At 53.9% G+C, this 21,292-nt stretch overlaps 1 protein-coding gene across 1 annotated transcript in view; it reads right to left on the bottom strand.

Annotated features, from left to right (window-relative positions):
- Positions 1–1,516: 1,516 nt before the first annotated feature.
- The window catches only part of TMEM132E (transmembrane protein 132E), a 57,774-nt gene continuing 37,998 nt past the window's right edge, over positions 1,517–21,292 (bottom strand). The window contains exons 2-9 of the mRNA XM_084749876.1: positions 13,628–14,564; positions 11,554–11,700; positions 11,068–11,260; positions 10,178–10,321; positions 7,520–7,725; positions 5,111–5,399; positions 4,238–4,429; positions 1,517–3,586 (exon numbers count right to left, since the gene is read on the bottom strand). Of these exons, the coding sequence (XP_084606002.1) occupies positions 2,534–3,586; positions 4,238–4,429; positions 5,111–5,399; positions 7,520–7,725; positions 10,178–10,321; positions 11,068–11,260; positions 11,554–11,700; positions 13,628–14,564 (3,161 nt within the window). The 3' untranslated portion in view covers positions 1,517–2,533. The remainder of the gene's footprint in view (positions 3,587–4,237; positions 4,430–5,110; positions 5,400–7,519; positions 7,726–10,177; positions 10,322–11,067; positions 11,261–11,553; positions 11,701–13,627; positions 14,565–21,292) is intronic.

Raw genomic sequence — 21,292 nt, 5'->3', positions numbered from 1 at the left:
AGGAGACCCATAGGGATGCTGGCTGTAACACCAGCTACCCGGGAGGCTTGCAAGTTCAAGGTCTGCTCAGGCTACAGAGTGAGTTCAAGGTCATTCTGGGCCATTTAGTACTCATAGGTAGAGGATTTGCCCAACACATGCAAAATCCTCAGTTTGTCCCCAAAAGTGGAAAAAATAAATCAAGCCCAGGATGACAAACTATCACTGAGTCTGCATTTGAGCTTTAATTTAGTCAGTAAACATTTGCTGAGCACTACCAATGCCAAGCACCCCATTAGGCACAAAGGGTTAAAAATCAATGATGGAGAATACCATATTCCTCTAAGGCAGTGGTTCTCAGCCTGTGGGTCGCATATCAGATCTCCTGCATATCAGATATTTTCATTACAACTCATAACAGTAGCAAAATTACAGTTATGAAGTAGCAATGAAAATACTTTTGTGTTTGGGAGGTCACCACAATGTGGGGAACTGTATTAAAGGGTCGCAGCATCAGGAAGGTTGAGGACCACTGATCTAAGGGTCCTCCATGAGCTGGGTAAGGCAGTCTGACACAGCAAGTGTTATGTACTCCAGCTTCTGAAGACGGAACCCTGATCTGAGCCTAAGCCCCATTCTATGCTCAGCTTTTGGGCTCTCTCTTGCCACTGAGCTCTGTTACCCAACACACAGGGAGCTAGTGGAATGTTAAGTTTCCAGTCTTCCCATTCAGACTCATACTTCCGTCAGATGCTGGACTCTGGTCCTGGCCGAATCCACTCCCTGAGACTCTCTGAGCTTGTGACCTCTGCTAGGTGCAATGACTACCGTGGCCACTGGACAGAGCCCTGCTCAGCCCAGCTCAGGCCTGCAGGGATTGTGGGACAGATGGCCAAGCAAGCCAGCTGGATTTCTGTGGTTGGACGACAAATGTTCTGGCAGTTACTACAACCCCAGTCTGCTGCCACAGGTCCTTCCCCTCTCCAGGATGGTTACGACAGCCCTGTGCATGGGCTAGCCAGCTATCCTGGCAAGATCATCTGAGTTGCAGTGTCCCTGCCTGGCTTGCTGCCTGTGTGATGATGTGGTCTCTCAAGGGCTTGAGGACACTAAAGTCAGACCCACATCCAACAGGGTTTTTCCATCTGACCTGCAGGTAAGAAAAGCTATGCTCCTGCCGTTGTGGATGCAAGCAGAGACCTCCGCCATGTAGCCAAAGGGAACTGGGAAGTCCTGCTGGGCATGCCAAGTCACATACCTCTCCTTCCTGTCCCCACATAACCCCTTTCAGTCAGTCTCAAGGCCAATTCCCTCCCGAGTCAATCACTGAAGACTCCCAGAGAAGACCCATCTTTGAAGGCCACCTTTGCAGGGCAGTGGATCTGTTGTTATGCAACGGTGGTACCTCCATGGTACCCAAATGTCTTAAGAGATACAACACATTGGGAAGAGCAGATCACCATCCTCAGGTGGCCAGTGTTGCCTTAACGGTGACCTGTGGGGAACAAACAAGGAGGAGACAGTGCCAGCCTCTGTGTACTGTCTGCTTGCAGGGAGCTGCTGTCCCCAACCCAGGCAGATGCTTTCCGTTTATTTATGAAAAACTGACACAGTGGTGGGTAGAACCCAAGAGGTGCGGCTGGGGAAACGGGCAAGGCGCCGAGCAACAGCTCCCTTCTGCCTTTACCCATCCCATGGGCCCGTGCAATACTCCTGGGTGGCCCCCTCCATTCTCAGGGAAGCTGGCTGTGGCTGCTTGCCCTTTGGTGTGGAGGGAAGCAGGAGTAAGCAGAGCCCAGGCTAAGGCGCAGTAGTGTTGATCTTGCTGTGGGGGCCGGCTGTACACCACCCACTGCGCTTGCTGTGTGGGTGTGATTTAGCCAGACTGGTATGAAAACCCCTCTCACTTGGGCCCTCCTGAAGTGTGAGGGGCAGTGGAAGCCACAGGAAAGTGCCCACTTCACACTAGACCCTCGGCAGTCAGCTCCATGCTTGGGAGACACCCAGAAACCAGCAGACATCACAACTCTTCCCCCAACACCCAAATGTTTTTGTCTGCAGCAAGATCCTTGGCAAGGTAGGCAGCCGCCACTTCCCACCCTGCAGGACAGAAATCCCTGAATATTGGTTTAAGAAAAGTCTTTGTGCAGCCTGTGACACAAGATCCCACTCGGGTCCCCTGCGTGGGGGCGGGGGCACCAATGGGGATGTGGGAGGCAGGGCAGGGCACAGTGTGGGCCCACCTAGCCCCAAGTTTGACGTTGGCGCCTCAATCTTGGGGCAGTGGGGATGTCTAAATGGAATGAGGTTTGGAACGGGTGAGCAGGGCTGAACTGTCTCCCCCGCTTCACGCTGGGTTTGGAAGGCGCCTTCCACCTGAAGGGAGGCAGAAGGTCAAGGGGGATCTGGCCACAACTGGTCAGACCAAAGCTTCAGTGGTAGGGACTATAAAATCCAATCAGCTGCCCAGAGTCCCTGTGAGCTGGGGGTCCAGGCGGAGTCCCAGCCGGAGGCCACCGCATGTGTGTGGATATCCCACCACCCCATGTCACCACTATGCAATGTCTTTGATTCTGCGCATGTAATTGTGCAGGTCCGGGGGCGGGGTGGGCCGTGGGGTTCCGGCAGCGTCTGGACAACCCCAACCCAGGTCCTCTTCATCCTCCTCATCCTCTTCGCCAGCAGGCACCGAGTCATAGGCCAGCTCCTCGGAGGGCAGCGTGGTAAAGGTCGTGAACTTGACCCTCTTGCGTTTAGAGGTGGGTGAGCTCGCAGGGTCCTCCGTTTGGTCTCTGGCTGACCCCCCAGAGGAGCCGTCCCCACGGCTGTGCACCTGGCTCTGGACGCTGGTCTGCGAGCTGCCACTGCTGTGGTGGTCACCGTGGCAGCAGGCAGGCACGGTTTCCAGCGCGCTCCCGGCGGGCGGCGACAGCTCACCTTGCACCCGCAGTGGCTGCCCGTTGCCCAGGAACACCCAGTGGTGAGAATGGTCCATGCTTGTCTGGCCTTCGGGTGGAATGCGCTTGTGCCGGTATCGCAGCACGAACACAATGCAGTTGATGAGGAAGACAAGGATGGCAAGGCAGAAGACCCCCAGCAGAGCGTACATACCAATCTCTAAGTCTGTCAGCCCCCGGGGCATCTGCAGGAAGCCAGTAGGCAGCGGCAAAAAGTCCTCTGTGGGTGGCACAGGGCCGGAAGTGCCCAATCCAGGGACCTCACCAGCAGGGTTGGCGGTGCCAGGTGGACCAGCTCCCCGGGCTTCGTCCTCGCCCCCACCAGGCCCGGGCTGGCTGGGTCCTGGGTAGTCGTATGTGGGGTCCTCCTCGTCCCGCCCAAAGTGTACCCGCAGACCCACAGGAGTTGTGGCCAGCACGCTCTTGCGCTTGGTTTTCTGGCAGCTCTCTGAGATGGTAAGCTCCGCACGGAGCAAATCTCCTGCCCCCTCTGCCTGGGCCACCACCAGAGGGAAAGCCTTGTCCTGGGTCACGGTGGCTACCCGCTCATCCAGGCTGTTCACCAACAGCCCATAGTCCCGGGGACTGTACAGAGAGAGTGGGGCTGTGGTCCCATCACTGTAGGAGATCCACAGAGTCATCAGGGCTTCCTGAAAGAGGAGAGGGGACAGGAGTCAGGGCCAGCCTTACTATCTTCTCCGATAAGAACCTGCTATGCCTGGCTCAGCATCAAGAACCTCTGTCCCTCCCAGATTGCACCTAAAACGCTAGGTGCTAGGAGGGACTCAGGACCATCTCTACAGTATAATGTGAGGCCCCTTGCATTGTGGGGAGGGGGAGCACAGAATAGGGCTCCCAGATCTCACCTGGCATCCTGAAGATTCGTTTCTCCTCTTGGGTTTACCCTATCAGCTACAGAGGTAACCCTATATCTTTCTGTCTGACCCTTGACCTTAAAAAGCCCATAGAAAAGAGAAGGATCTGGATCAAAGAGTAGGGGCAAGGGACCTCTATGGCCTGACACCATCCATCATCTTTCCAGCTCTGTCTTATAGCCAGTACCTACAGTACGTAAGTGGAGCATCAGAGATGAGTCTGGAAAGTGGTAGAGGAGAGAGCGCTCTGAGAATCCAGGAGAGGACCCTCAACAAGGATCCTGTGGGTGATGACGTCATGCAGAACTCCTTGTATAGCTAAAGGCTTACTCTGATGATTGATGGCCCAGGGTGGGGTGGAGCCGCCAGGTCCTAGTCCACACCTGACACGCAGGCTGGGGGAGGAGTTTCAGGGAGTCCGATTACCTGCTTGACAAAGCTGAGGGTGGGCTGTGCAGCTGTGGTGGCCACGATGGTGTGGCTGCTCCCAGGGCTGGGTCGCAGGGACAAGGCGAGGCTGGCCACCACCTGGGCCTGCAGCTGTGTGATACTGACCTTCTCCTCTGTCACTGTCAATAGCGTCTCCCCCAGCACAGCCTCGGTCAGGGGAGACACAACCTACGACAGAACAGGCGGTGGGAGAGAGGCGGGAAGCAGCTGCCCTGCTCAGGGTCCCCACCTAAGGGAGGGGGGATTCTCCCAGCACTGACTGGGAGAGGGTCCAGCATGCACAGGACTCCTGGATCTCACACATAGGTCTGCAAAGTAGGAACAATGGAGAGTCAGGGCCTCCCAGGGGCCGGGCAGAAATGTAGATGCAGATGGGAGAGGTGAGCAGTGATAAACAGGACTCGTGTTGAGCTGCGGGATCAATTGTTTCATAAACAAAATCTGTTTGTAGGCTGCGGTCATTTATAAGCTCACGGACGGCCGATTTCTACTTGGTCATCCTACTGTCAGCGAGGAAGGCGAGAGCTGAGTTCTTAGACCACCCATCGGTTTCTTCTTGTGACTCAGCAGCACCATTTTCTTTCCACGGATGTGGTCCCAGATCCTATTCCAACCCCACCCCAGGAGGGCTATGAAAGCTTATGAGGCTTGGATGAGAACCCCACTATGAAGTGAACAGAGCTTGCCCTTGGAAGGTGCAGCTTCAGGCAGAGGGAAGATTGTGTTTCTTGGGGGGTCACTAGGGTGGTTTTCAGAAGTGAAGGTCCTGGGCACAACTGAGCTCTCAACCTGCAGGTAACCCAGGTTCCCAGGGCTACCACTTTGTATCTGGATAGAACCCTTTCCTACCTTAAAGGGTGTGGTGCCTGGTTCCAGTCCCGCCAGAGTGCTGCTGTCCACCAGGTAGGCCACTCGGGGGTCACCCACGCGCATGAAGTCACTAACCAGGTCAGTGACCTCCACCAGCCAGTCGGGGCCCAGCATGGTGACCACCTGGTCGCTGCCCTCAGATGACGTTGTGTGGAACTGGGTGAAGACCTGCAGGGTGGCGTGCTGGTATTGCAGAGTACAGCCTCGGCTGGCACTCTGTCTCCTCTCTTCTTCCTCTTCCTCCTCATCTTCGCTCTCTCGAGCTGACCTGAGGAATGCCAAAGCCACAGCTAGGGGGTTAATAGTACCCCACCTTAGCTCTCTCTGGCTCACACTCATCTCTCCCCCTTGAACTTGACCTGCATCTCTTTGGCAGCCTATGCACGAGGCGTCCTTGGCTATGCCTTCTGTGACTAAGTATGCAGCCAGCCATCCCAGCCTCTCTTGCCTGGAGAGGTTTCTTCTTCTTCTTTCACCTTTGTGCTGGCATCGGACCCTAACTGTGACTGTCGCTTCTTCATCAGCACTGAGCATGTGCATGGCATTGTGCTGAGCCTCAAGCTAGGGCAAGAAGGGATCCTTGTGGCAAGCTCAGCTGATGTGTCCTGTGGCCACGTGTGGACCATGAATGATAAGGTCATGACATCTCATGGTTAACTGAGATTTCCAAGCAAAGAGCAGCAGGGGTGAAACCAGTTTTCTTCTTGGTGCTTTTACTCGTTTACTTTTAAAAGGCAAAGGCAAGGTCTCACAGCCCAGGCTAGCTCTCTCCTGAACTTCCTGATACTCTGTCTTAACCTCCTTAACTGCCAGGACTGCAGGCATGCAGCATCACTCCTGGTTTTATGTGGTACCGGGGTTTGAAGGCAGGCTTCTGGCATGCTAGGCAAATGTAGTATTGCATGAATTACACCCCCAGTTTCCTCTTGTTGCTCAGAGCAAGAGAAAGAAAAAAAAGAGGGGGGAAATAGGGTGTTAAGGAAAGGGAACCTGGACTTAATGATTTAGGAAATCCTCAGCCTGCACTGGCTGGAAAAGATGCTAAAATCAGGAGACTCCACGCCAGGAAGGTGTGCACTGGAGAACATACTTGCGCGTGCTTTGTTAGAATTAACCAGCTAAACATCCATTCCCGCTGAGGTCTCTGTTTAAACTAACTTAACCCTCACCGCAGTCCTGTAAAGTGCTGTACTGCCCACTTCACAAACGAGAAAAGTGAGTCAGAGAGAGAGGCTGAATACGTAGCCTAAAGTTGCCCTACTAGTAAGTGATAAAATCAGGATTTAAAAAACATGCTATTCGGCCAAAGGGTTACTACCCCCCCCCCCCAGCACTCAGAGAAGCATGGCAGTGCAGAGTCCCAGGCAGGGACTGAAGCAGAGTCAGCACGCTAACAAAAGCTCCAGCCATGGGAAGTGACATTCAGGCTGGAGGGCCTCTGGTACTGTTCCTGTTCTTTGAGTCACTGCAGCCCTGAATGCAGCCCAGTTCCCGTTCTTACATGCTTCTCTCCCTATCCCTGGCTGCCCACAGAGCCCTCCTGGATATTGCTGGGGCAGCTCTGGATGGGTGAGTGGAGCACGGTAAGTATACACATACGTTGTCCAGGCACAGAGGTGTGCAAGTCAGCGTCTTGGCCAGGAAGCTTGTGTATACCTGTGCTTTATGGTGAACCCATGCCTGGGGACTCAGGTGTCTGTCTTTGGAGTCCAGCCAGGGGAATGTAGTGTGTGTGTGCTGCCATTTGTGTGGGTCTGCCTAGCTGGGGGGCCATGGATGCAGTGTATGCCTCTGTGTTTGAGGTTACGTCCAGCGCCCCTGGAACCAATAGGTCCCCAGCTGACCTCTGTCCGCTTGCCCTTTAAGACTTAGTCACTTGTCCTTTAAGACTTGGCCCAAGCCAGGCACGGCGCAGTGGGGCACACCTGTAATCCCAGCACTTGGGAGGCAGGGGCAGGTGGATCACTGTGAGTTTGAGGCCAGTCTGGTCTACAAAGCGAGTCCAGGACATCAAGGCTACACAGAGAAACCCTGTCTCGGGGGAAAAAAAAGAGACTTGGCCCATGAATCAGCTTTTCCAGGAAGCCTGCCTTGATTCCTGGAGAAACAGGGACTCCCTCATTTATGCCCCTTCTTTTCATTTCCGGCCCACAATGCTTCTCACCACACTTTGGGATGCACGCATGCCTTCCTGCCATGCTGGACTGAGAGCCTGGCTAGCCACACTCTTGCCGTATCCCAAATACCTGCCAGCGCCCAGCATACTGCAGCTGCTCAATACAAGCATGCTGGTTGCATAGCCACCTGCAGGACCGTGTCCACCCAGGGCCTTACACACATGCAGATCAGACTGTTGTCCCACGTTTACACCGTGTGCCGGGGTTGTACCTTCGGTCGGGAAGGATAGGCACCCTCCATCCCTTCACTTGGCTGAGGCGAGCGTCTGAGAGCTCGATGTGCAGAGGTAGCTTGGGCACCCAGACTGTCATTTCCAGGGGGGCACTGAGGACATCATAGCGGAAGGTGACTCTGGCGTTCATGGACCCTCGAGACTCCTTCCCACTTACGAACACATAGTCACAGCTGCTGGATACCTGGGAAAAGGCAGGAACATGTAGCATGGGCGCGGCTTGCCTTGCAGGTAGGTCCTCCTGCTGGGAGGGACAGGGTACTTGCGCCTGACTACAGGGCCAAAGAGGATGCTAACAATGAAGTGATGAGGACCATTAGTGGAGGGGCTTCCCAGGGCTGCTCTCTACTGCACCATGCTTAGGGCGCTGGAGCCAGGTGTTTGCAATAGACTCCCCCACTATACAGGGGGTGTTTGATTCCGTAGGGTGGAACAGAGGATCTGGCGTGAGGGACAGGTTGCTGCCTCCTCCTCCGTGCCACGGTAGCATGGCTTGCTAGGTGAGTGGGCAGCTGGCTAATTTCAAGTGAAGGGCTGCTCCTGGCAGGTTTGGAGGAGAGGGGACAGGGAGGAAAATTTGGGATCCAAGAAGCACGAGCACAGGTGGGTGGGTGGTGACCACTGGTCTGTATTGCTTTCTAAATGTGTGCCCACATGGCTAGCGACCCATGCCTAGAGGCTCCCTCATGGAACCCACATGCCTCCTGGAGATGTGTTGTTGGAAGTAGTGCTCAGTCCTTCCCAGGAGGATGCTGCCAAGGCTTCAGGGTAGGTGCATGTGTCTGAGTGTGCTTTGGGTATCCATGCACACACCCAACACACCTTATAGTTGATCCCATGTGTACACACACACCTGGACACTCCGGTCAGAACACACCTTGGGGCAGCTCTGTGAGTCTTGGAAAAGTTGTCACGTGACCAGTGAGCTGGCCACATCATCCCAAAGCCTCTGCAGTGGTGGGGGTGCTAGGTTATACGTTGTGTTGGCTTGAATGAGAATGGCTCTCTCGTAGGCTTGAAAACTTGGTTCCTTGTTGGTGGCACTGTTTGGGAAGGATTAGGAGGTGTGGCCTTGTTGGTGAAGATGTGTCCCTGGGGGCAGGTTTTGAGGTTTCAAAAGGCCACACCATTCCCAGGGTGCTCTCTCTGCCTCCTGCTTTGGACCACACATAAGCTTTCAGCGCCAGGCCTGCCTACCTCTGCTTCTGAAACTGTTAGTCCCAAATTAAATGGTTTCTTCCATAATTCTCCCTGGTCACAGTGATAGAAAACCAAGACAAATCCCAATAAGCTCTTCTATAAGTTGCCTTGGTCATGGTGTCTTAGCACAGCAATAGACGAGTAACTGGGACATGTTTTACACACACACACACACACACACACACACACACACACACACACACACACACCCTGGACCATCACAAACTCATGGCAGTTAGCTTCTTATATCATCTTAGAGGTGAGGTAGAGGAGAACAGGAATGCTCCTTTCCCACCCTGGACGACAGGGGACTCAAGTGGCAAGTTCCACTTGAAGGCCAGCGGCCTCCATAAAGAAGCCATATTTCACGGAGACTTACAGCAGCTCATTTAGAGCCCTCTGAGTCCTGCTGGTGTCTTAGACCTCATGGGTTGCGGAAATGTGGTGGCTGAGAAAGCACTGCCCACAGATTTGTTGGAGCAGCTGAATCTGGGCCCATCCCAGCCACAGAGGTGGACAGAAGAACAGGGGTGCAGGCTAAATTCTGGATCAGAGAATCCTTGGATCCACACAATCAGAGGTAGAGTGCAGAAAGCAAGCAAACAGGCAGAGTGGTACATCCAGGCTCCCACTCTTCTCCCAGCAGAGTGGTCAGGGAGCAGGAGACAGACCCAGCTGTCCAATCACTTGCTTCCATCCTGCTGGAGGCTAGCCCACCCCATGGACACCAGGGCCACATTACGTTTCCGCATGCCCACTGCCTCCTGTCCCATCTTGCCTCTTGAAAGCCAGGCGAAGAGCAAGTCTGGAAACTCCTGTGTGTGTTGCGGGGGGGGGGGGCGGGTAGGGGAGTGGGTAGCAAAGTAGATCATCAAGTCAGATGAACGCTCTGTGTCTTGAGCTAAGGAGGAGCTGGTGTCTGAAGAGCAGCTGTGGGTAGGACAGAGTCACAGCTGGGAGGGTCACAGGGGAGCTGTAGGTGCTGGGGTGGGTCAGAGCCTCTATTCCTGAGGCTGTCCTCTTTAATTCCACCCTGTTCACCTGCTGCCCAGGACTCAGGGCAAATCTACCCACCATTTGCTTTATTTGAATCCATCATATACAGGGCTCAATAGTGACTTGCTCGGTTGGGGTTACACTGTCAACACTGCCTGTCCCTTTTGGCCTGTCCTATACTGCCAGGATGCTCACCAGCTCTGGATGGAGTGGTCCTTTGGTCTGGCAGAGGGAAATATGAGTCTGAATGGGGGGCGGGTATCCACCTCTGTGGGAATGAGTTGTTTCAGAAAGTTGGGGTGCTATTTAGGATGGGAGAGAGGAGGGAAAACTGCTGGTTCTCAGCAGGACAGATGCGTGTCATCTTTAAGGATAACCTGAAGTGCTCTGGGGCTTATGCTCTCCTGAAGACCTGAGGCCTTCCTGCATGGAAAACCCACCTTGATGATGTCCTCATTGTCAGACTGGCACTCCGCCAGGGCAGAAACATCCAGGACAAGGCCAGTCACCTCGATAGCAATGACCTTGACAGGAATGGCAACGGTCCGCCCCGTCAGGATGGCAGTGTTGATGATCTCTGTGTCCTGCAGGGAGGTAGGGGTGACAGGATCTCCATTTGCTGCATGCTTTCCCCCCTCCCCCCAGGGACATGTCACCCACTGCCCTGTTTTCTGGCTGCTACCACTGTGCAGATATCCATTTTTCCTCTGGGTGAAATGGCACGTGTGGGTAGGGGGCCTGCCTCTGCCTACCCTCAGATGACCGGCCCAATTGGACTGCTACCAGAAGCCTCGCTCTGCTTGCAGGGACCATTCATTCCCTTCTCTCAGAGTGACATCAGCACATCCTCCCGGCTGGTCCCAGAGCTCTGGGTGGGTCACAGATGTTCTACCAGCCTTCCATTCCACTGTGCCGGATACATCCACTGCCTCTTTGAACAAACCACCCATATTTCCCCTCCATGTGTTTTCCCCCCACCCCCAAATGGGAGCTGGTTCCTCTTGGAGCACATCCCTCTCCTCATCTCAAATAGGATGAGCGCGTCCTTTCTGATGGCTTCCAGATACTTAAGGGGCAAGGGGGGGGGGTGTAGACACCATCGAGCAGAGCTTCCCCAGGCAGCTCCTTCCAAGAGAATTCTTCTATGGTCACTTCACCAGGACTGCATTTGCCTCATGTTCAATGTGCCCACGCCCAGTTTCACAGGCACTGCCTCAGAGGTGGTCCCTGCTCCGCCTCTCACCATGCCTCCATCCATATGTACATACGCTCAGCCCTGCCCAGTCTCACCACACATGGATGGGGAGGTGTTCTGTCAAGGCCTGCTCACCATGGCTAGGGGCAGGATCGCCTGCACATCCCTTTGGATGACCGTCAGCTCAGTGACGGCTCGCTCCAGGTCGGGCAGGGCACTGTGGCCTCGGTAGTCGATGTGCCACATGATCCGCCGCTTCACGGACTGGCTGGTGAAGTTTTCCATCTCAAAGTCTAGCTGCAGGATCTCCAGGGGTCCCTGGCCCTCCCTGCAAGGCAGGGCAGGAATGGGGGAGATAGAAGATGGCGGGGGGGGGGGCGGCGGGGAAGGACTCTGAAGCCCTTGCAGGAATGTGTCTCTTATGAGTCACTGCTCTCCTCCGCCACTGGAGTCTCCCCAACCTACTGGAGTACCCTAACCCCAAAACCCCACTTTTGATTCTCAGAACTTGACTCCATCCCCCCACCCCCACCCCCACCCAAGCACTCTGAAAGTCCATCTTTCTCCATGGAGGCTAGCAACCCAGCCCCCAGGTGCCTGCTCTGCAGAACTGGGACTCACCAGGGGGGCAGGGGTGTGTCCTGGGCCCAGGCTACATCCACGGTGGCTGTTGAATGCTTTGCCCCAGTCAGCAGCTCCGAAGTTACATGCCACTGGCCACTTCGGGACTTGGTGCCTAGGAGGGTCACACCCTTCTTGGCCTTCACCCTGGAACAAAAGTAAGGAAGAAGAGGCAGAGGGTCAGGCCTTGATCCAAAGCTTGCTCTCTTGGTCACCAGCCCCTTGGCCAGAGCTAAGTGAGAGAAGCAAGTGATCTGAACTACTATGGGGGCTACACTTAACATCTGGTGATCAGTTCTCTAAGGTTGTCACCCCTTGTGTCTTGTCCCTGGCCTAGCCTCCACACCGTCTCGTCATACATTAGTAAACAGCACCTCTATACACCCTCAGGTTTTTCTCAGGAAGCCCATTAGGACTTAGGACATACCCTTGCCTTTTCTAGAGACGGGATCTTTATGTAGCCCAGGCTGACCTCCAACTTGCTATATAGGCGAGGATGACCCCGAACTTCTAATCCTCCCTCCTCTACCTCCAGAGCCCGAGGATTTATGAGTATGCAACATGTTGCACAGATGATGGGTGCTGGGGACAAAAACCCAGGCTTCAGTCATGCTAGGTGAGCACTGGGCTGCATCCCCAGCCGTGGAACCTCATCTTTTTACTGACACAAGACACAGAAGCACCAAGTTCCTTTGGGGGCAAGAACATCATCCCTCCATCTTCGCTGTGACAGCTCTTCAGACAGCCAAGAGGTGGAGGGTGGAGGTGTCCTCTGAGTCTATAGTTTCAGCCCCTCCCACTGTTGGTTTGGTTTTTTTAAAACCAGTTTCAGATTAGCCCGAAGCCACAACATCTTCCTCAGGACCCATGGGAGATGCATCCTGCAGTAAATATCCTTCAGCTGCGCCTTAATCACTGCCGAATAAAAGCAGGTTGGAGATCACCACCCTAAATCTACATGCCTGACTACTGTTAACGCAGCCCAGGATGGCTGACAAAACTCGTTCGCGTTCAAGCCTCCATCGGTGAATCAGGTGTGACACTGTTGGAATTTGTGAGCTTTGTGGGATTGTGCTCAGGAGGGAGTCTGGAAGGAAGTTGGGAGGCTTATGGTGATAATTCAGTTTTTAGACAGGTTGCTTGTGCAGGGAAGCAGTTGGGCGGGGCCCACTTAATGTTTTCAGAACCTCCAATCTGACTCAGACTGTACGTCCCCGTTATGGCGTCCGATGGGAAAGGGATACGATTAAATCACCTGTGAATGCATGTACGCTGTGTAGAAAGGGCCAGGCATCCCAATGCCAGGAAGGTGTCCCAGCAGGTGCACCCGTCCTGTTCATGCCTAGCTAGGGTACCAATCTATAGCCAGCCTCAGATGTTCATGTTCGGTATTCATCTGTGGAATGGGCCGGTTGTACCAGCTTGGGCCATAGCACCCTTCCAGCCCAGATCCCATCCATCCCACATCCATGCTTGTAAAAAGACTCTTATTTACTCATGTTGCAAATCTTTTTTTCTCCTACGAGACACAGAGCAAGATGTAGAAACTGTGGTCTGGGAACTGGGGATATGGCTCCAGTGGTTAGAGTCCCTTGTCAACAAGCCTAACTAGGACTGGATCCCTAGGATCCATATGAGAAAAGCAGTTCCTGAGAGTTGCCCTATAACCTCCATCACAGGGCCATATCAGGCAGGCCTCATTCATACAAAAGAGACAAATATAATTTTTTTGTTTTGTTTTGTTTTTCAAGGCATGGTTTCTCTGCACAGCTTTGGCTGTCCTGCACTCGCTTTGTAGACCAGGCTGGCCTTGAACTCACAGAGACCACCCCCTGTCTCCGCTTTGCGGAGTCGTGGGATTACAGGTATGAACCACTGCATCCGGCTACAAATGTAATTTTAAAAACGAAATTATGATTGCATTAGACAGTAAGGGCCAACAGGCTTTCAGACATCCGAGCTGCTCTGGTGAGAAGATCCTGGAGGAGATGGGATGAGGATGTTGACGCCCTGCAAGGTCAGTGATGTACCTGACTTGGGCAGGGGCGCCCCCTCCCATGCCCAGGCCCCTTACCTGAGTGTGAAATGCTCCACGCTGGGGTTGGCAGCTGAGGAGGAGTTGGGTGCCAGGTAGAGGAGGATGCTGAGTACCTCACCAGGCCTGAGCGGCCGGTCGGGCAGGCGGATCATCAGATTGCTGTCCAGCCTGTGCTCCTGCAGGGCCCTGCGCGGCGGCGGCCGAAACAGACTGATGCTGCCAATGCGCAGCAGCGGGTGCTGCGTGGGGCTTTCGGCGCGCGCGGCCGCTCCGGGCCCCAGCCCGGGCCCGCGCCGCGTGCTCCCGCAGCCGCCCGCTGCATCGGGGGCGTGCAGCGTATAGTAAAGCTCAACTTGCTGGCTCTCGGCAGACGCCTCGGGCTCCAGACCGTCGGGGGCCTTACGGCGGGCGCTAGGCGGTACGGCTGGGGCCGGGGGCCCGAACCAGGGTAGCGGCAGTTCAGCGCGCACCAAACAGGTGGCCAAGCCTCCGCCCAGACGACATGAGCTCCGTACCTCCCATGCATCACGGAAGGCGTGCAGGCGGACACAGGGCAGCCGCTCAGTGACCCCGAAGTCGTCCCAGTCGCGGCCGGCCACATAGAAGAGCACCTGTGCCACAGGCTGCGAGGAGGGCACGTGGGCGCGCACTATGAAGGCGCGCACCTTCCAGTTGACTGTCAGGCGCTCAGGGATGTCCAGAGTGCTGGACGGCTGCAGAAGCTCCCGCGCTACTACCTGGCTGGTGCTGAAGGGACCCAGGGACACGTTGAGGACTGGCAGCTCTTTGGTCTGGAACACCACGAAGGGCTCAGAGCGCTGCAGGGAACTGTTGATCGCTGTGGGCGACAGGGGCCGCGCCTCCTTCAGGAAGAAGGCCAGCCGCGTGTGAGACAGACGGTAGCTGACTGGCAGCACGGGGCTAGCCTGAGATCCTGGGGGGCTAGGGCTGGCCGGGTGGGAGCGACTGGCAGCTGTGGACAGAGAGCAGAGGTCCGGAATAGTCAAAAGAGGCCTCTGGGGACCTCAAGGCACCCCACCCCTCAAAGTCCATCCATCCTTTCTCTTACAGAGAATCTTCAGTGAGGTTTTATCCCCTGGTGTTCTTTTTTTTTTTTTTTTTTTTTTTTTCGAGACAGGGTTTCTCTGTGTACCTTGGCTGTCCTGGACTCACTTTGTAGACCAGGCTGGCCTCGAACTCACAGCGATCCGCCTGCCTCTGCCTCCCGAGTGCTGGGATTAAAGGCGTGCGCCACCACGCCCGGCCTCCTGGTGTTCTTAAAACCTGCAAAATTATGGGTCCCCAAGATAGCTCAGTGGGTAAAAACCCTTCTGTCCAGCCTGGCAACCTGAGTTGTATCCCCAGGATAAATGTGGTCGAAGGAGAGAATAAATGCCTCCAAGTTGTCTTTTAACCCACATACAAGATACTATATACTGCCCCCCCAAAACAAACAAACAAACAAACAAACAAACCCAACCTTGCAAAATGAGTAAACAATTGCTGCCTCAAAGTGTGGGTTTGAGAACCTGCCCAAGTCCTGTGCACAAAGGGTTACCGCCTAGGCTCTGCTCCGGCAAGGGGAGGGCTGACACCTGGTTGGCATTTGGCACTTGGCAAGTTTTAAAGGGCTTAACTGATCTCTAAACACTCTGTCTCTTGCGTTTCACAGATGAAGGTTGAAGGTGAGGGGTGCTTGCCACCCCAAAGTACGGGGACAAAGTTCAAATCCCAGATGGTGTAGGGAGCCCCTGTCACCCCGATCCGCGCTTACCACACGCTCTATAACAGGGAGACTTTGTCCTCCGTCTCTTAATCCCAAATGCAGCCCCCTCCCCAACCCACTCAGGAAGCTACCAGGTTCTAACAGTTCTGTCACTGATGATTCTTGGTCACTGCTGTGTCCTGAGGTGTCCCCTGTCCCCCTTGCCCAGTGCTGGCCTCATTTTGTGCTGATAACGACCCAAAGATGCTCCACTGGGCTCTCTCTCTCCTTCCCTCACCCCTTCTCCTGGGCACAGATGGGACTCTGCTCAAGCCCCCAGGACAAGGAAGGGCCATAGAAAAAGGCCTATGGTTGGAAGTCCTTCTGTGTGTCCTCCTACAAGTTTTCTTTCGCTTGAGTCAAGAGTGGTTAAGAAGGCTGTTCTGGCTGGGTCCCGTTTGTCAACTGTGTTCAAGAATTACATTTAAAAAACTGGAACAACTTGTGCTACACGATGCAAACATGTTTAGGTATTGAAGTTTCTCTTGCCTGCTTGCACAATAAACTCCCAACCCACCTGGTGCCTGACTGTGCCACTCAGTGTCTTTGGCATTGGTATCAGGGGACCCTTGGCCCTAGTACCCCTTCCTAGCTCCAACTTCTAACGGAACACCTCACTCCCATCCCGCTCCCTTACAGCCTCCCCTTGCTCATGTTGTGTTCTTTTAACCCGACTTCTCTCCTTATACAAGCAGGGTCTAGCCTCGGTGCCACCTTCTCCAGGAATCCCTCCAGGATGTACCCTCCACCCTGTGTGCTGTCATCATCTCTTGCTTGGGTAGCCTAAGGTGAGCCGTTAGCCAGCCGGGAGTACTCTACCGTGAACGACTGCAGACTCCATGTCAGTCAGTGGAGACCCCTGTCAGTACTTGGCATTCCACGCGGTTGGCCCATACTCATTGTTTCATCGATGTCATTTAGAGCCTGCCAGATCTAGAGACATCCATACCTCACAAAAGCTGTGAAGTCCAAAGTGCCCTGCAGCTTGGTTTCCTAATTCAAAGGCTAAGGTAGTGGGGCTGGGCGGTGACTTAGGGGCTAATGCATGAGGACCAGAGTTTGGATCTCCAGAGCCCACACAAATGCTCAGTGCTCAGGGCATCCCACTTGTAAGTCTAATCTTGGAGGGTGAGGATGGATGGGGTCCTTCCTCGCAGCAAGCTGGCTAGTGAGGCTAACATCATGGGTGAGTTGTGGATTTGGTTGAGACCCTGACTCTGAATAAGGTGGAAGAACACTCAAGGTTGATTTCTAACATCAACCTCTGGCCTCTACACGCATGTGGATGCATATGTGCATGAGCCACTCTTTCACATGTGCCCAGACACATGAAAACATGCATATACACACATGGATATAACGCGCGTGCGCGTGCGCACACAGACACACACACACACACACACACACACACACACACACACACACTGGAGAAAGAAAACTTAAGGTAACTGAATCTGATGTGGTAACTATAATCCCAGCACATAGGAGGCTGAGGCAGGAGGATGGCAAGTTTGAGGCCAGCTTGGCCTACGTAGGGTAACTGACTCAAACCAACCAAACAAGAAAACAAAAACTAAAGGTATGAGCCTTTGCTGAGCCCAGAATCCACTGTGGTATAAGGGGCACTTGATTTCCTGTCTCTCACAGGGCCCACAGGATCTGCCAGGGATATCACTGGTGTCTGGAAGCCTGTGATCTCCCCACTAGGTTGCCTTCCTCTCTTCTCAGGGTTCCACAGGCCCTAGCAGCTCATCCCTGCTGGGCACACTGCTCCCTAGGAGAAGCCCTGGCATGCACTAGCCTGGAGGCGATCTCTAAGAAGGGAGTCTGGAAGGCGTTTGTGGAGATGTGGAGAGCCCTTCTGCCTGGTCCGGGGTCCCCTCAAGTAAGCCTAGAGGCCAGCCCACAGGTTGAAAACTGCAGCTCTAGGCCAAGGCTTCTCCCTGAACAAGTGGCTTCCTGTTTTGAGCCTCTATTTCCACTTCTAAACTTGCAGAGGTTAGAGGGACTCTGGTCAAGTTGAGCATGCCAAGCATGTCCCTGGCAGGCCCTGCTCTTCTCCCCAACGCCCTCTTGCCTTGCTAAAAACCATTAGATTACATCCCTAAAGCTAGCTGCCAAGGTCTAGTCCCTTATTTGGCCCACTTCCTCCTCCTGAGGTGGACTACCAAGGTCCAGCTACCAGAGTACTGAAGCAATCAAAAGCCACCATTAGGCTACCCTACCTAACGTGCCCAATTAAAGCAAACCGACTCCTCCTCACATGGAGTTTCCACCTTTCCCTTTATAAACGGCCACTGTCCCTTGTCCCTCTGGACAAATACCCCTGCCTCCATTTTCCCTCATCTTCTATCTCCTGTCTCTGTCTCTTAGTCCCTGACACACACACACACACACACACAGACACACACACACACACACACCCCATCCCTTGGGGGCAAACAAATCTCCTTTGTGCTGAGAACTTGATCTGTGGGGACCCTGAGTCAGCTGAGACTTTTCCTTTCAGAGGTGACATCAGCTGCAGCCCTAACAGGGATTCCCAAAAGTGAGGAGAACTACCTCAGAAGTGTGGGCTCACTGGTCTCTGTGAAGAGCCTTCAATATGGTAGCTATGGTGGTTACGTATCTTGCTTGTCCCTCTGGCTCGGGGAAGCAGCCATGAGTTAAGAGGCTGTGTCAGGCAGCTTGGAAGGTCAGACCTCTGACCCTGCACTCACCAACAGTCCCCAGGAGCCCCCTGGAGGCTGCTAAGTGGCACTTAGTCCCGTTTGCCCCCTTTAACTCTCTTCATGGCTGACCAGCTGGAGTCTTTGGAGGGAGCCCGGGAGTGGGGGTCACCAGATGGGCACTGGACTCTAAGGGGCATGAAGGAAATGATAGGGACACTTCTGCCTCCTGTGGTGAGGAGCTAGCCTGGTACAGTCCAACCATCAGCTCCTTCCAAATCGCCTTCTCCGCCCGTGAATCTGAGGCACCCTTTCTGCCTCAGGCAGGCCTCAGTTCTTCCCTGGCCTGGAGCCCTTTCCCTAGATGGCAGCCGTTTCTCTGTCTCTTTCCTTCAGTTGTGTAACACTTGGTCTGGAGATCAAAACGGTCCATTTTTTTTTTAGGAGCCCCTGGGGAGCTCCTTAAGCAGGAAGGTAAACAACTAAACTACAGTTTCATGAACACTCCCTGTGTCCGACCAAATTCTGTAGACCCCTCCCTGCCAGAGTAAACAATAAAAGCCCAGAGTCCCTCTCAGAGGAAATGAGGCTGAGCTGTTAAGGACAACTCAGAGGAAAGCTGCAAAGACTCTGAGACCAGCCCAGCTGCCCGAAAGAAGCAGACACCAGCCCAGCAGCCTGCAAGAGGTTTAAACCAGAGTCACCTGGAAAAGACACTCTCCATCCTGTTGAGCTGCCTGCAGGCTGGTGCATGTACTACTCCCCTCCTAGCCCCCCCACCTGCCGCTCTGTGAGGGGTCACTCATGCTGGGATGAGCTCTGGTGCTGCAGCTGTCCTTGAGGCAGTCATTTCTGATCCTGTGTAACCCCGCACTCACATTCCTGTAAGTAATTCCAATAAAACCCACTGGTTCACCAAGTTGGACTTGGATGTTATCTATACTTGGGTCTCTGTCATGGGATTCCTATGAGGGGTCAGCAGATGTGTGTGTTGTATGTCCCCAGGAAAAGTTTTGTCATACAACACCTATCTTTGGTCAGGAGTATCTTCCCTGAGTAAACTATCTATTTCATTAGTCTGTGCTGTCCTTCCCACCCCCAATAGGGTCTCAGGTAGCCCTGGCTAGCCTCGAACTTGCTAAGTAGCAGAGGATGACCTTGAACTCTTGATTCTACTGCCTTTACTTCTGGTAGCTGGGATTACAGGCCTGCAGCAAACACTATTTGCTTATTTATTTATTTATTTATTTATTTATTTATTTATTTATTTATTTATGATGTACCAGGCATTGAATCAAAGGCTTCCTGCGTACAAAGAACCAGAGAGCCTCTCTTGACTTAGTTCCCTCTTAGGACTGTCACTCAACTAGCTAGGTGTGATGTGCAGATTTCACAGTGGAATCTGCGGTTCCTGCCCATCAGAACTTAGATCCTCCAGGACAGTGACATCAACGAGTGTCAGGTATTACTCAAGCCCTTAGGACATGGCTGACACACAGTAGGCCTTGTCCGCTGGAAGGGTGACGTTCTCTGAGAGGTAATGAGTTTCTTGTTGGCGAGGCATCCAAGAGGAGCCCGGATGGCCCTGGGGGAGGGCTTCAGGCTCTGGGTCTTGGTGGCTCTTTTCCTCTTTCAGTGACTTTGCAGATAGGGATGCTATTTTGAAAGGGGACTGCCAGCATTCAAGCTGATAGGACCACTGGCGTTTTTCCTGTTTGTGGTACGATGTCCCACAGTAGCCCTTGTCACCCCGGAGAGACACCGAGTCCGTATCCTGCTGGAGACCTAAGGTCTCCTCTGTGGTGGAACAGAATTGGTCTCTGGCTTAGGTCCTCGGTCTTTCAGCCAGAAGGAAGTTGCCTGGCCTGTAGAAGCACGGGTTTCCTTTGGGAAGTAAGGGAGGCTCTGGAAAGTTTTTTTTGGGGGGTGGGGGGTGGCTGGAGAGTACAGGAAGTGGGGTTGATGGAGTCAGTAGGTGGGTCATTTAGAGGCCAGAGTTTCAGAGATATAGTGGATGTGTGCCTGAGTGCATGTGCTGACACACAGGGTGGTGAGACACTTAGCACACAGCTCTAAACATTGGACTTCTTGGAGCAAGGCACAGACCTGGGGAGGAGAAATACCTGCAAGTCTCAGTCCCTGTCTGTCTGTCTGTCTGACTGTCTGTTTCTGTCTGTCTTTGTCTCTGCCCCCCATGTATGTGCGCGCGCGCATGTGTGTGTGTGTGTGTGTGTGTGTGTGTGTGTGTGTGTGTGTGTATCTATCTGTCTGTCTGGTCTCCAGGCTGACTTTGAACTTGGGGTCCTTCTGCCTCATATCCCAGAGTTCTGGAATCAACATACAGCTATACCTCTGTATCTATTTTGAGAGGTTTCTGGAAAAGAGACAGATGTTGGGTAGTCATAGGGGATTCACACTGAGATGGAGGTCAGGATAGGCCAGTGGGGGTGGCGGGGTAAGAGAACAGTGACAGGTGCTTCAGGGGAAAGACAGAGTGGCAAGGACAGCTGGGACCAGCCCTGACACACACACACACACACACACACACACACACACACACACTGGAAGCCCACACAAGCCCCTGCATTATGCAGGCAGGCACACTGAAAGCCCACCCATGCTTGCCCAGCCCCCAGCAGCTTGCCCACCGCAGCTCTCCCGCAGGACTGTAAGCTCCAACGTCATCTGGCTCTTCAGTTTCAGCTACAGTGCCTGGCTCTGCCTTTGTGTGGGTGGCTTTGGGCCTCTGGTCACATTTGGGTGCATGGGACTCTTTCCTTTGTTGGCATCTCCCGCACAAGGGGATTCTCTCTGTCCTGTAGTCTTCTGATGGGTATCATGAGCTGGACTGTGTCCTCCTAGTTCATATGACCAAGATCTCAGCATGCAGCTGCTTGCAGATAAAGTATCTAAAGAGGACCTACAGGTACTGTGAAGTGAAGCGGTGGGTGCGGTGGGACAGATGCCTTTGTAAGGAGGCACCAGGCATATGGACACAGAGGCAAGATGGCACGAGACCAGAGAAGCCAGCAGGACGAGAGCCTCTCCCTGCGTTAGACTCCGCCCACACCGTCTCCATCTTCTGTTCTTAGAACTGTGAGGTGACACTTCTCAGGTGCCCAACCCACCCACTGGCTGGCTCCACCTTATCATGGTGTCTCCGGCAAATGAACACTGGAGAACTGGTTGCTTCTACTGGCTTCAGTTTCTCTTGTAAAGGACTGCACCAGTGACATGAGGGAAGAAAACGGGCTGGCCCTGTCCAGC

This window comes from Acomys minous (assembly GCF_964271855.1).
Source record: "Acomys minous genome assembly, chromosome: 12".
Classification (NCBI taxonomy): Eukaryota; Metazoa; Chordata; class Mammalia; order Rodentia; family Muridae; genus Acomys; species Acomys minous.
The sequence above is the reverse complement of the archived record's forward strand: the minus strand, read 5'-3'. Positions and strand labels throughout refer to the sequence as shown.